General features: G+C 48.6%; 1 protein-coding gene across 1 annotated transcript; it reads right to left on the bottom strand.

The window, feature by feature from the left end:
- Positions 1 to 2,508: 2,508 nt before the first annotated feature.
- Positions 2,509 to 12,217, bottom strand: FOXR1 (forkhead box R1). Its single transcript, XM_033207189.1, has 6 exons — positions 11,742 to 12,217; positions 4,934 to 5,008; positions 4,583 to 4,830; positions 4,119 to 4,345; positions 3,001 to 3,254; positions 2,509 to 2,537 (listed from the first exon to the last, which is right to left on the bottom strand). The coding sequence occupies exons 1-6, from the start codon at positions 11,800 to 11,802 to the stop codon at positions 2,509 to 2,511; spliced, it is 894 nt and encodes a 297-aa protein (XP_033063080.1). The 5' UTR covers positions 11,803 to 12,217.
- Positions 12,218 to 14,120: the final 1,903 nt, after the last annotated feature.

Raw genomic sequence — 14,120 nt, 5'->3', positions numbered from 1 at the left:
AAAAATAACAAAGTAATCGATAAGTGAAAACTAGGTGCAAGTACAGGAGTTTATTAGAGAGCAAAGTGGGCAAAGGCAGATTTTTTTCCAAGTCCCATTTTCCCCAAAGGCTGTATTGTTTTGTACTTTCTTTCTGATCTGCTGCATTTTGGGATCCACTTGCAACTTCAACCTGATGTTGGCCAGGTGTGGTGGCTCACGCCTGTAATCTAGTACTGTGGGAGGCCGGGGCAAGTGGATTGCCAGAGCTCAGGAGTTTGAGACCAGCCTGGGCCACATGATGAAACCTCATCTCTAGTAAAATACAAAAATTAGCCAGATATGGTGGTGCACGCCTGTAGTCCCAGCTGCTTGGGAGGCTGCGGCAGGAGAATCGCTTGAATCTGGGAGGCAGAAGTTGCAGTGAGCCGAGATTGCTCCATTGCACTCCAGCTGGGGCAACAGAGTGAGACTCCATCTCAAAAAACAAAAACAAAGCAACAAAAACCCTGATGTTAACAAGAATGTGCACAGTGATAAGGCTGTATACAAAGTGCAGATGAGGTGGACAAATTGAGGCAAAATCAGATGAAAGCAGAGCTTGCGACTCAGGACCCTCTCCTTCCTAGGAGCTGAATAGACTAGGGTTGTAGGAAAGAGGCTTTGGCTGCAGGAGAGCTCTGGGTGGGCCCAGAGCAAATGACCTGACCTGGTCTCCCTTACCCACTCCTTCAGTGGCTATCACTTAGAAATCAGTATCCAGGTCGGGTGCAGTGGCTCACGCTTGTGATCCCAGCACTTTAGGAGGCTGAGGCAGGTGGATCACCTGAGGTCAGGAGTTTGAGACCAGCCTGAGTAATACGGTGAAACCCCATCTCTACTAAAAATACAAAAAAATTAGCCAGATGTGGTAGATGCCTGTAATCCCAGCTACTCGGAGTGTGAGGCAGGAGAATGGCTTGAACTCAGGAGGTGGAGGTTGCAGTGAGCAGAGATCGTGCCATTGCACTCCAGCCTGGGCAACAAGAGCAAAACTCCATCGCAAAAAAAAAAAAATTAGCCGGGGGGCCGGGCGCGGTGGCTCACGCCTGTAATCCCAGCACTTTGAGAGGCCAAGGCGGGTGGATCAGAAGGTCAGGAGATCGAGACCATCCTGGCTAACACAGTGAAACCCCCGTCTCTACTAAAAATACAAAAAATTAGCCGGGCATGGTGGTGCGTGCCTGTAGTCCCAGCTACTCGGAGGCTGAGGCAGGAGAATGGTGTGAACTCAGGAGGCGGAGCTTGCAGTGAGCCGAGATGGTGCCACTGCACTCCAGCCTGGGTGACAAAGCAAGACTCCGTCTCAAAAAAAAAAAAAAAATTAGCCGGGTGTGGTGGTACGCACCTGTAGTCCTAGCTCCTTGGGAGGCTGAGGTGGGAGGATTGCCTGAGCCCAAGGAGTTCGAGGCTGTAGTCAGCTCACACTTGTAATCCAGCACTTTTGGAAGGAGCAATTGGACATCTACAAACCAAAAATGAACGCTGACAATACAAAAATTAACTCAAGAGGCCAGGCGCGGTGGCTCATGCCTGTAATTCCAGCACTTTGGGAGGCCAAGGCGGGTGGATCATCTGAGGTCAGGAATTGGAGACCAGCCTGGCCAACATGGTGAAATCCTGTCTCTACTAAAAATACAAAAATTAGCTGGGCCTTGTGGTGCATGCCTGTAATCCCAGCTACTAGGGGAGCTGAGGCAGGAGGATCGCTTGAACCTGGGAGACGAAGGTTGCAGTGAGCCGAGATTGTGCTACTGCACTCCAGCCTGGTCAACAACGCGAGACTCTATCTCAAAAAAAAGAAAAAAAAAAAAAAGTCACCTGCCGGGTGCAGTGGCTCACACTTGTAATCCCAACACTTTGGGAGACCAAGGCGGGCGGATCACCTGAGGTTGGGAGTTCGAGATCAGCCTGACCAACATGGAGAAACCCCATCTCTAATAAATAATACAAAAAATTAGCCAGGCGTGGTGGTTAAGGAGTATCAATTGAATGAATGTGTGGGGCTTACAGAATTGGCTGTTACAAACTGGCATCTCCCAGGATAATTTTTAAAGATGGAGTCTTGCTGTTGCCCAGGCTGGAGCGCAGTGGTGTGATCATGGCTGACTGCAGCCTTAACCGCCCGTGCTCAAGGGATCCTCCTGCCTCAGCCTCCCAAAGTGCTGGATTACAGGTGTGAGCCACTACACCCAGCCAAGATTATCTTCATAATTCAGGAAAATGGAAATTGCTCCAAGATGCTTTAGAAGGCTGTGCATTTTCCTCCTTTGAGGAAAGAAAATTACGGACTCCCTTTGCTGCACAGCAGGCACCTGCCCCGTTGCCTCAGGAGCATCTGTAAGCTGAAGGTGTCCCATCTCCAACGTTGGAGTTGATCTCCACCTCCACCCTTAACCCCATCCTTAGAGACCCCACCTCCATAGACACACACAGAAGGCTACTGAGGGTAAATTTAATAAAGCATTAGCTGGCTTCTGCTTCTTGGGGTTAAAGATCAAAGAGGAAGGGCATCACATCTGTAAGAAAAGGAGAGAGTTCAGGAGTTTATGCTTCACAATTGCTGTTTCCTAGGCCTGGGATGCTCTCTCATAGCAGGTGATCTGCTTCTTTCACTCAAGGCTCAAGTGCTGCCTCTTCTCTGAAGCCTCCCTGCACTGCTCCAGGGAAAGTACAATTACTCTTTGCACATAACCTCTATTAGTGTGCTTCTCATGTTGTGTGCTCACTATTGCCTAGGCTGCTGGGCTTGGCAAGGCCGGCTGCCCCTTAGTTGTTTGCCCATGGATTCCTGGCACATCACGTCCCACATTGGTGGGGGAGGTCTCACCTCAGGCAGGCATCACCTGAGGGTCTCAGGTCACTGCTAATCCCTGTTTCCTATAGAAGATGCCCCCCGACCCCCCACCATGGTGTGACCCAGGCTTCCACACTCAGTTTTGGGTCAGGATCCTCAGGTCTCCTCCCCTTGGGCCCACGCACGACAAGTCTTCACACCTGGCTGGCTCATGCACTGCTGGATACTTTCCAGCCGAGTGGAAGCCAAGGCGCGAGCCTCCTCCGCAAAGCGGCGGTGTCCCTCCTCCGTCAACTTCCAGAGGCAAGATCGAGGCCGTGTGCTGGCCCCGGCCTGCATGCTGACAGGCACTTTCTCAAAGCTGTCTCGAAAACAGAGATTGTGACGGACAGTATTCTTCCAGCCTTCTGGGGCTGTCCGGAAAAAGGGGAAGTGTTTTCTGTGGACAGGCAGGAGAGGTAAGGAAAGGCATGTTATGTCTCGGGAATGCCCTTCTCTGGAGCATGTTCTACCCAGGGGCCAGGAACTTCAGCCCCTCTACAGGGGGATAGTAGCAAGTTGGCCTGGAGTTGCTCTTTGCTGACTGAGCACGTGGCAAAGCGTCCACGTGGTGTGTGGCTCACCTGAACCCTCCCTCCCTCTGAGGGCCAGGGCTTGGACCACAGCATGAACAAAGCAGAATCAGGCCAAGCATCTCCCATAAGAGGAATCTTGATCAAGGACGGAAACCACTTAAAAATGCCTATTCTGAGACATTAGGCACTTTTCCTAACACTGGGAAAGGGCCCAACAAACTCCCTTCCTCACACTCATGTGAGCAGGACTTTCTGAGCTAAATGGAAAACCCTTCTCAACTGGGTTCCCTGCGCCCCTGGGGGTGCAGGGAGCTGTGCCAGGCAGTCCAGTCCTAGCAGAAGCAGGTGGGAACTGCTGGGGAAACCTGACTTTAGACTGGCTGATCTTCAAAGGATGGTGGAAAACTGTTACCTGACCCAAGTGAATTTATGTTTTAAAGGAGAACTATACCCAAAGAGCACTGAAAACTAGTTAAAAAGAAAAAAAGAACTAAAGTCATAAAAAGGTTGGAGGGTTCTTTAGATGTGAAAAGGGGTGGGAATGGCTATGTTCCTGTACACATGTGGGCACAAATGCGCCTGGGAAAAGGGAACTGGGAACATACACGTCCTCTCAGACCCAGATAGGGAAACCAGGTCAGCAACCCAGGGCCTGGGATGGATTGGAAGGCATCAGCCCAGGGCCCTGGCCCCCACTTCCCCCTCCTCACAGGGCCCCCGGCACATACCGAGTGAAACTGTAGATCTGTTGCACGTTGAGGCCACAGGGGGAACTGTTTCTTAATGCCAGGGCAATTAGGTGGAAGTAATTGAGAGGGGGCCGGGACCAGAGCCTCCCCGCCTGGCTGCTGGCTTGCCGAAGCCTCCGACTCTGGAGGGGGGCCCTTTTGTGAGGGGATGGGAGAGCCACAGAGGAGCTGTCTTCCTGGTCCTCAGCCTCCTCCTCTTCTGTGAGCTAGAGGAGCACAGAGTAGGAACTGGTCCTGACTCCTCAGCCTCTACTCCAGGGTGCAGTGGCAGGAAGGGGGGGTGGTCTAAGGCCACCATCTGGGCTTCTCCCCAACCCAAGCATGTAGGTAATTTCTGAACCCATTCACCTTTTGCTATGGCTAAGAGAGCAGAACTGTGATGGCTCTTCCCCATGCCCCTCGCCTACTGCCCAAGTCCGGCTCCCACCCCCAGAGATTCATACCTCCCAAGTGCTGGGGGAAAAGGCAAAGCGCTTCCGAGGGGGAGACCACTTGCTGGAGGACCGGGACAGTGATTCCACCCCTGTGGCTTCTGAGCAGCTGGCATCTTCCTCCTTCTGTGGTGGCTGAGACAAGGGGAGTGTGCTTGTCAGATCCTCCCTCTTCCTAGGTCCTGAGACCTCCAGCTTTCCAGGGGGATACACGATGTTGGGGTTTACCCACATCCAGAGGTTTGGTTCATAATCTGGACCTGTGCAGAACAAAAGGAGATTGTGTGCCGCAGCCCACTGGCTTTGGGTGCCCCTGGTCTCCAGCCCAGGTCACAGAAACAGGTGAGAGAACTCAATACTTACCATCCTTATCAGGGTTGGGTTTTTTCTCTAGGGGTAATTTTGGTGGCTTAACAATTCGGAGTTTATACCTGGCAACTGGCAAAAAGAAAGAGAGAGTCAAAACATCCTAGGATATCCCTTTGTGACCCTAGGATCCTAGGCCTTAAGGCTTCTCTGGGAGAAGGTATTGTGGGCCCTGCCTGGGGAGTTAACATCACATTCTACTTCTACTGGTTTTCCCTTTACCTCTCTGACCTCATTCCCCTCTGCATTCTTTTCTTCTCTACATATACTGTCCCTGAATGATCTCATGCATGCCTGTGGCTTCAGTTAACATCTATAAAAAAATGTAGAGCTCTCAAATCTTCACCTCTAGCCTAGCATTCTGTGCTAGCCCTTAAGGAGAACTACTTACTGGATATCTTTACTTGGGTAGCCCACAGGCACTTCAAATGGCTTCTAAAACTGAATTCCATCTTGTTGCTCTTCCTCCTGTATTCTTGTTTTTTTTCTGAGACAGGGTCTTGCTGTGTTGCACAGGCTGGAGTGCAGTGGTGTGCTCAAGAGATTCTCCCACCTCAGCCTCCCAAGTAGCTGGAACTACAGGTGCATGCCACTACGCCCCATTAATTTTTGCATTTTTTTTTTTTTTTTTCAGATGGAGTCTTGCTCTGTCACCCAGGCTGGAGTGTAGTGGCGTGATCTTGGCTCACTGCAACCTCTGCCTCCCAGGTTCAAGTGATTCTCCTGCCTCAGCCTCCCGAGTAGCTGAGATTACAGGTGCCTGCCACCACGCCTGGGTAATTTTTATATTTTTAGTAGAGCTTTCACCATATTGGCCAGGCTGGTGTCGAACTCCTGACCTCATGATCCAGCCGCCTCAGCCTCCCAAAGTGCTGGGATTACAGGTGTGAGCCACCGCGCCCGGCCTAATTTTTATATTTTTTGTATAGATGAGGGTCTCACTATGTTGTTGCCTGGGCTGGTCTTGAACCCCTGGGCTCAAACAATCCTCCTATTCAGGCTCCCAAAATGTTGGGATTACAGGCGTGAACCACCATGCCTGGCCTTCCTGTATTCTTTGTCTCAGCAAGTGGCACCACCATTAACTGGTTGTTCAGGACAAAAACTATTTTTGCCCCTCACTGTCCCTATGAGTGTCATTATATTACAGATGAATCTAGGCTTTTGTTTGGGAAATGACATACTTACCGCTTAATTAGAGAGGATGCCTATTATGTTGCTAATATTCAACATAGTACTCAAAAAAGGAGAAAGTAGCAAAAGATATAAACATAGGGTTTTTTTTTTTGAGACACGGTCTTGCTTGGTTGCCCATGCTGGAGTGCAGTGGTGTGACACTGGCTCACTGCCATCTCCACCTCCCAGCTCAAGCAATCCTCCCATCTCAGCTCTTAAATAAAGAACTTAAAAGACTTGAACAAAGACTTATAATACATACTATTAAGATGCCAGTTACCCTAAAATGAATCTATAAGTTTTATGCACATATTATAGTACAAATATTAAAGTTTGGCCAGGTGTGGTGGCTGATACCTGTAATCCCAGCACTTTGGGAGGCCAAGGCAGGTGGATTACTTGAGGTCAGGAGTTCAAGATCAGCCTGGCCAACATGGCGAAACCCTATCTCTACTAAAAGTACAAAAAATTAGCTGGGTGTGGTGGCACTTACCTGTAGTTCCAGCTACTTGGGAGGCTGAGGCAGGAGAATCACTTGAACCTGGGAGGCGGAGGTTGCAGTGAGCTGAGATCATGCCACTGTACTCCAGCCTAGGTGACAGAGCAAGACTCTGTCTTAAAAAAAAGTCAGATTGACTAGAGTTATAAAGATAATACCAAGTGTTGAGAAACATGCAAAGAAATAGAATCGCTTATTATACTGCAGTTCTGAGTATCAACTGGAGCAGTCCTTGTTAAGAGCAATGAGGCAGGACTACAATTTACCTTACTGTTTGCCCCTGGATGTATATTTTCAAGTTAATACAGGAACTTATATACTAATCAATCTCCATTGTTACTATCATCTACTGACCTCCTGTTTTAGCTCCTGACTTACTGTCACTCTCCAACACTACTCCTGCCTTAAATCTTGGTTGCTGGCCAGGTGTGGTGGCTCATGCCTATAATCCCAGCACTTTAAGAGGCTTAGGCAGGGCAGATTGCTTGGGCCCAGGAGTTTGAAATCAGCCTGGGCAACATGGTGAAACCCCATCTCTACAAAAAATACAAAGATAATAGTGTAGCCGAGTGTGGTGGTGTGAGCCTGTAGTCCCAGCTACTCAGGAGGCTAAAGTGGGAGGATGGCTCGAGAGGGAAAGGGGAGGTTGCAGTGAGCCAAGCTCACGCTACTGCACTCCAGCTTGGGCAACAAAGCCAGACCTTGTTTCGAAAACAAAAACATGATCTTTGCTGTTTATTGAACTCTTCTCCAGCGAGTCTGACTTCTACTGTACTGTAGACACTCCCTCAGTCATAACCTAAATCAACAACTACAACCTCTCCGTAACCTCATTTATGCACCACATAAAAATGCACCACCTTGTGTCTTTCTGGCTAACTCCCTCAACCCCAGCTATGATCCCACCGAGATCACCAGTCCACTGAATTATGGTTTTGGCTCACTCGTTTGGCAGAGGTGGATTTAGTCAGGGTTGTGGTTTGGCCAACAAAGTGCTCCAAAGCCACAGACGATCCAGGGAACCTGCGTAATATTTGACCATGGGATTCAAGTTAGTTGAATAAGGGTAGACACATCAAGTGATTGAAACAGTGAAAAGGTAGGATCAATGGACTGCTGATCTCATTGCGACCCAAGGATAGCACCTCTGGATGTCTGTGTCTCGCTTTGGCACAGATCCCCCACGCTTTTTAAAGGACACTGTTCCACAAATCTTCCCCTCTCTGTCCTGTGTCACTGATTTTTTGTCTTTGTTGGGTCATTCTCATCAGCCTGCAAACATGCCGTTAATTCTCCCATTTTAGGGACCAGGTGCAGTGGCTTATGCTTGTAATCCCAGCCTGCTTTAAAAAGCTGAGGCAGGAGGATCACTTGAGCCCAGGAGTTCAAGCCTGCTCAAGGCTGCAGTGAGCTGTGCTGGTGCCACTGCACTCCAGCCTGGGCACCAGATAGAGACCCTGTCTCTAAAAGAGAGACAGAGAAGAAAAGAAAGAAAAATTAAAAAATTATACCATCTTATTTCCTGTTGAAGCATAACACATTGCCTCTACTTCCCCTCCTTCCATTCTTAAACGCCCTTCAGTCAGGTTTTACATTCTACCACTTACTAAAACCACTAGCCAGGGACCTCTGCTTAGCTAAGTCCAATCATCACTTACATTCCACGCATCCAACCACTCCCTCCTTGAAAGGCTTTTACCACTTGGTTTCCAGGACACCACAGACCCCCTACTTTTGATTCTCAATGGTCTTTTTTTGCTAGTTATCGCTCTTCTCTCCAATCTCTTTACAATGGACTGCCCCCAGGGCTCATTCTTGTTCCTCCTCTATTACTCCTTAAATTCCACCCATAGACCAAAAGACCCAAAATTTACATCTGCAGTCCCCACCTCTCTCCAGAACTCCAGGCTCAGGTATCCAACCGCAGACTCAACACTTCTACTTGGATGTCTAAGGATCTCTCAGCTCATCATATACAGAACAGAATTCCTGATTTTCTTTCCTAAACCTGTATCCCACTTGCAGTACAAGGCAACTCCATCCTTCCACTAGGTCAAAACACTTTGAAAGGTTCATACTCAGTTGTCTGTCTTATACTCCATATCCAATCCATCAGCATAGCTAGCTGGTTCTCCTGCTACTACGCTGGCCCAATCTACCATCATCTCTTGTCTGGATTACTACTGCAGCCTCCTAGTATCTGTACATCCACAGTCTACCCTCAACACAACAGCCAGAGTGATCTTTTCAAATACAGATGATGCAGGACTAGCCACATAATTTGTAGGGTCCAGTAAAGAAAACATGAGGCTCCTCGTTGAAAAATTACTAAAAATTTCAAGACAGTGATAGCAGTGTATTAAACCAAACACAGGCACCTAGGCAACGAGAGCAAGTCACTCCTCTGCTCAATTTGGGAAGTAGGAGGATTGCTTGAGTCCAGGAGTTCGAGACCAGCCTGGGCAACATAGGGAGATCCCCATCTCTACAAATACTAAAAAAGTTAGCCAGTGTGGTAGCCCGTGCCTGTGGTTGCAGCTACTTTGGGGACTGAGGTGGGAGCATTGCTTGAGCCTGGAGGTAATTGTGCCACCGCACTCCAGCCTGAGCAAGAGCAAGAGCCCATCTCAAACAAAACCTTAAAACCAACCCTCATCTGACTCAAAGTCAACCCTAAAGTCTTTTTTTTTTTTTTTTTGAGGTGGGGTCTCGCTCTGTCGCCCGGACTGGAGTGCAGTGGCCAGATCTCAGCTCACTGCAAGCTCCGCCTCCTGGGTTTACGCCATTCTCCTGCCTCAGCCTCCCGAGTAGCTGGGACTACAGGCGCCCGCCACCTCGCCCAGCTAGTTTTTGTATTTTTTTTTTTAGTAGAGACGGGGTTTCACTGTGTTAGCCAGGATGGTCTCGATCTCGATCTCCTGACCTCGTGATCCGCCCGTCTCGGCCTCCCAAAGTGCTGGGATTACAGGCTTGAGCCACCGCACCCGGCCAACCCTAAAGCCTTTAGAGGACAGTCATTCCTGCTCTCAACCACACCTTTCGGAGCTCTGTATTTACTGTCATTCAGCCTTACTGACCTCCTTACCACTTTCCCTTCAAGTACCCTCTAGGCTCACTCCTCCCCTCCTATCAACTCTTTGCTCAAATATTATGTTCCTAATTGAGTTCAACCCCACAATCTTATTTAAAACTGTAGCTGTGGCCGGGCGTGGTGGCTCACACCTGTAATCCCAGCACTTTGGGAGGCCGAGGCAAGCAGATCACTTGAGGCCAGGAGTTTGAGACCAGCCTGGTCAACATGGTGAAACTGTCTCTACTAAAAATACAAAAATTAGGTGGGCATGGTGATGCATGCCTGTAATCCCAGCTACTGGTGAGGCTGAGGCACAAGAATTGCTTGAACCTGGGTGGCAGAGGGTACAGTGAGCTGAGATTGCGCTACTGTACTCCAGCCTGGGCGACAGAGTGAGACTCCATGTCAAAAAAAAAAAAAAAAAAAAATGCCGGGCGCTGTGGCTCACACCTGTAATCCCAGCACTTTGGGAGGCTGAGACAGCGGCTCACGGTCAGGAGTTCGAGACCAGCCTGGCCAACAGAGTGAAACCCTATCTCTACTAAAAATACAAAAATTAACCGGGCATGGGGGCACGTGCTTGTAGTCCCAGTTACTCAGCAGGCTGAGGCAGGAGAATCCCTTGAACCCGGGAGGCAGAGGTTGTGGTGAACCGAGACTGCACCACTGAACTCCAGCCTGGGCAACAGGGCCAGGCTCCATCTCAAAAAACAAAAATAAACAAAAACAAACTGTAGCTGCTACCATACCCTTCCCCTATTCCTGAGTCTCCTCCTGTTCTTTCTCCATTGCAGATGATCACTTTATAGCATACTATATGGCCTACTCATTTATTATACTTATGTGGATTATCTATCTGCCCCCAGTAGAATGCAAAGTTCCTTGTCTGTTCTGTTCAATGTGTATCATGAGTTTCTAGAACAGTGCCAGGTCAGTTGGAGGTGCTCAATACATATTTCTTGAATGAAGAAACAAGAATGTTCATTAGCATTAATGATGGTGGCAAAGAGTTGGAAGCAATCTAGGTGTAAAGAAAATTAAAATGTAAAAGGTGGGACACCCAGCAGATAGAATAGTAACAACAATCAGAAATAATGAACCAGGCCTGAATTTAGCAACGCAAAACAACAGCTCTCAAAAACAATGAGTGGAGAAAACAGACGTTAAATGGATTAGGGTTGGTTATGGGAGTAGCGGAGGTAATGGAAGGAGGGATGGAGACTTAAGGGGCAAAAGGAAGAGTTAAGGCCGGGGGCGGTGGCTCAGGCCTGTAATCCCAGCACTTTTGGAAGGCCAACATGAGCAACATGGTGAAACTCCACCTCTACTAAAAATAAACTAACAGGGCGTGGTGGCGCACGCCTGCAATCCAGGCTACTCAGGAAGCTGAGGTGGGAGAATCGCTTGAACGCGGGAGGCGGAGGTTGCAGTGAGCTGACACTCTAGCCTGGGAGACAGAGCAAGACTCCGTCTCAAAAACAATAAATTTGGAAAAAAAAAAAGTTAATCCAAGGGCCTTGCAGGCAAAAAGGTACCATGAATGTGGGGAGTAATTACCTCAACTCTCCACACTTGAGGTCCAAAGAAGAAAAAAAAACCTAAAAGATCGCGATGGTCAACCAAGCATTTGGCAGGTACGGAGCACTTCTAGGTGTCAGACAATATGTTAAGAGGTGCGAATACAGCCATGGATAAAACGATGAGGCCTGTTTTTTTAAGAGACGGACAAGTAACTGAAATATACAGTATAGCAAATGGCGACCAGCGCCAAGAAGACCCAGAAGAGGCCTTGGAATGTTCTGGGAGCCTGGCTGGTGACGTAGACAGGAAAGCCTCCGTTTTTAGGTAAGACCAGCTGCCTTCGGGAAGCTTCCAATTGAGTCAGGCGCGAACCGCCCCCGCCCCACCACTCCCAAGTGGAGTTCGCGAGTGGGGATGGAGTGGGGCTGCGGAGCTAAGCCCGGGGGGCTCGGCCCCCGCAAGCCTCCCCGGGAGGCGGGGGCGAAGGCCGGGGAGCCGCCACGCCCAGCCCCCACCTCACCCCACCCGCTACTCACGTTTCTGCTCGGCTAAGGAGAGGTGAGATGTGGTGAAGGCCAGAAAGAGCTCGTTCCCCATGTCCCAGTCCAGCAGTCCCGGGACCTGGCCATGGAGGCTGGCCCAGAAGTCGAGGTGTTGGAGCTTCACGTCCACCTTCGGGGCGGGCAGAGTTGCGGCGGCGCGGAGTGGGAGCGTGGCGGCTGAGGAGCGACCCTCACAGGCGCCTTCTCAAATGCGCCGGCTCCGATTGAGTTAGCTTGGCGGCAGCTCAGGTGTGGAGTGGTCCATTTGACGCCTTTAATCTCCTCAGGACCGCGCCAAGGAACGCTTAGGAAGACCCTCCTTGATCTTGCCCTTACATGCTGGGGGTCGAGGACCTGGGGATCCGGAAGGGACCCCAGACGATCTTCCGCATCCTCGTTTGCCCAAGCCCCTTATTTCATTTAAAAGGCGCCATGGTCACGTGATCGTATTTTTTTTTTATAGTTTTGCTTTAACATTGATCCTTTCTACCATAATTGTAGTTACTTTATAAAAGTTATGAAAGGTTTATGGCTTATCCACGATCACATCTGTAGTAGATGGTGGAGATGGAGTTAGATTGGATGGTGATTTGATGAAAAAATTTTTTGTTGTTTTTCGGCCGGACGCGGTGGTTCACGCCTGTAATCCCAGCCCTTTGGGAGGCCGAGGTGGGCGGATCACCTGAGGTCAGAAGTTGAGACCAGCCCGGCCAATGGTGAGACCCCCGTTTCTACTAAAAATACAAAAATTAGCCGTGCGTGGTGGCTCAAGCCTGTAACCCACCTACCAGGGAGGCTGACGCAGGAGAATCGCTTGAACCCAGGAGGTGGAGGTTGCAGTGAGCCGAGATAGTGCCACTGCACTCCAGCCTGGGGGACAATAAAATAAAAATAAAAATTTTGTTTTTAATAATTTCAGATTTGCAGAAAAATCCCAAGAATGCTATAAAAAATTCCTGTATACGTTTTCACCCAGATTCACCAATTACACCAATTATTAACATTTTATCACATTTATATTTTTATTTCCATATATACTACATATATATTATGTTTTGCTTAACAATTTGAGAGTAATTTGCAGACATCGTGTCCCTTTACCTATAAATATTTCTGTTATTTCCTAAAAACAAAGATATTGTTTTATTTATCCAGAAAGTCAGAAATCAGAAAATTTAAGATTGATTCAATGTTATATTTAATATATAGTTCTTATTCAGATTTTACCAATTGTCCCAACAATGTCATTTATATAAATTTTTTTTCTGGCCTAGGATCCCTTTCAGCACTATGCAATACACACAATATCCACGTCTGTTTACTCTCCATTAATCTGGAACAATTTTTTTTTTTAAGCCAAATTTAGCAATAGGGGCTTGTATACCAACTTTAGTGACACTAATGTTATTAATAATAAGTTCTGCCGGGCGCGGTGGCTCAAGCCTGTAATCCCAGCACTTTGGGAGGCCGAGACGGGTGGATCACGAGGTCAGGAGATCGAGACCATCCTGGCTAACACGGTGAAACCCCGTCTCTACTAAAAAAATACAAAAAAACTAGCCGGGCGATGTGGCAGGCGCCTGTAGTCCCAGTTACTCGGGAGGCTGAGGCAGGAGAATGGCGTAAACCCGGGAGGCGGAGCTTGCAGTGAACTGAGATCCGGCCACTGCACTCCAGCCGGGCTACAGAGCCAGACTCCGTCTCAAAAAAAAAAAAAAAAAAAAAAGGTTCTGATAACCCACTACCATCAGACAAGCCATCTTTACTCTTTTTTTTTTTTGAAATGGGGTTTCACTTTGTCACCCAGGCTGCAGTGCAGTGGTGCAGTCAGCTCACTGCAGCCTCGACTTCCCAGGCTCCAGCATTTGGTTTTCTGTTCTTGCATTAGTTTGCTAAGGATAATGGCCTCCAGCTTCATCCAGGTTCCCACAGAAGACACGATCTCATTCTTTTTTATGGCTGCGTAGTATTCCATGGTGTATATGTACCATTTCCTTCCTTCCCTCCCTTCTTTTCTTCCTTCTTTCCTTCCTTCCTTCCTTCTTTCCCTCCTTCCCTCCTTCCCTCTTTCTTTTCTCTTTTCTTTTCCTTTCTTTTCTTGTTTTGCTCTTGTTGTCCAGGCTGGAGTGCAATGGCGTGATCTCTGCTCCCAGGTTCAAGCGATTCTCCTGCCTCCACCTCCCTAGTAGCTGGGCTTACAGGTGACCCCAACCATTCCCAGCTAATTTTGTATTTTTATTTTTTGTATTTTAGTATTTTTAGTATATGGTTTCACCATGTTGGCCAGGCTGGTATCAAATTCCTGACCTCAAGTGATCTGCCCGCCTTGGCCTTCCAAAGAGCTAGGATTACAGGCGTGAGCCACTGCGCCCG

The sequence above is a fragment of the Trachypithecus francoisi genome, unplaced genomic scaffold (assembly GCF_009764315.1).
Source record: "Trachypithecus francoisi isolate TF-2019V2 unplaced genomic scaffold, Tfra_2.0 Lachesis_group8, whole genome shotgun sequence".
NCBI lineage: Eukaryota > Metazoa > Chordata > Mammalia > Primates > Cercopithecidae > Trachypithecus > Trachypithecus francoisi.
The sequence above is the reverse complement of the archived record's forward strand: the minus strand, read 5'-3'. Positions and strand labels throughout refer to the sequence as shown.

What these genes read in the sequence shown, in the direction of transcription:
- FOXR1 (XM_033207189.1), bottom strand. Translation starts at nt 11,802, where the DNA reads ATGGGGAACGAGCTCTTTCTGGCCTTCACCACATCTCACCTCTCCTTA. An exon ending in TTTCCCCCAGCACTTGGGAG is followed by an intron (nt 4,346 to 4,582) that starts GTATGAATCTCT and finishes GTGCTCCTCTAG; the next exon opens with CTCACAGAAGAGGAGGAGGC. An exon ending in CAGATCTACAGTTTCACTCG is followed by an intron (nt 3,255 to 4,118) that starts GTATGTGCCGGG and finishes GCCTGTCCACAG; the next exon opens with AAAACACTTCCCCTTTTTCC.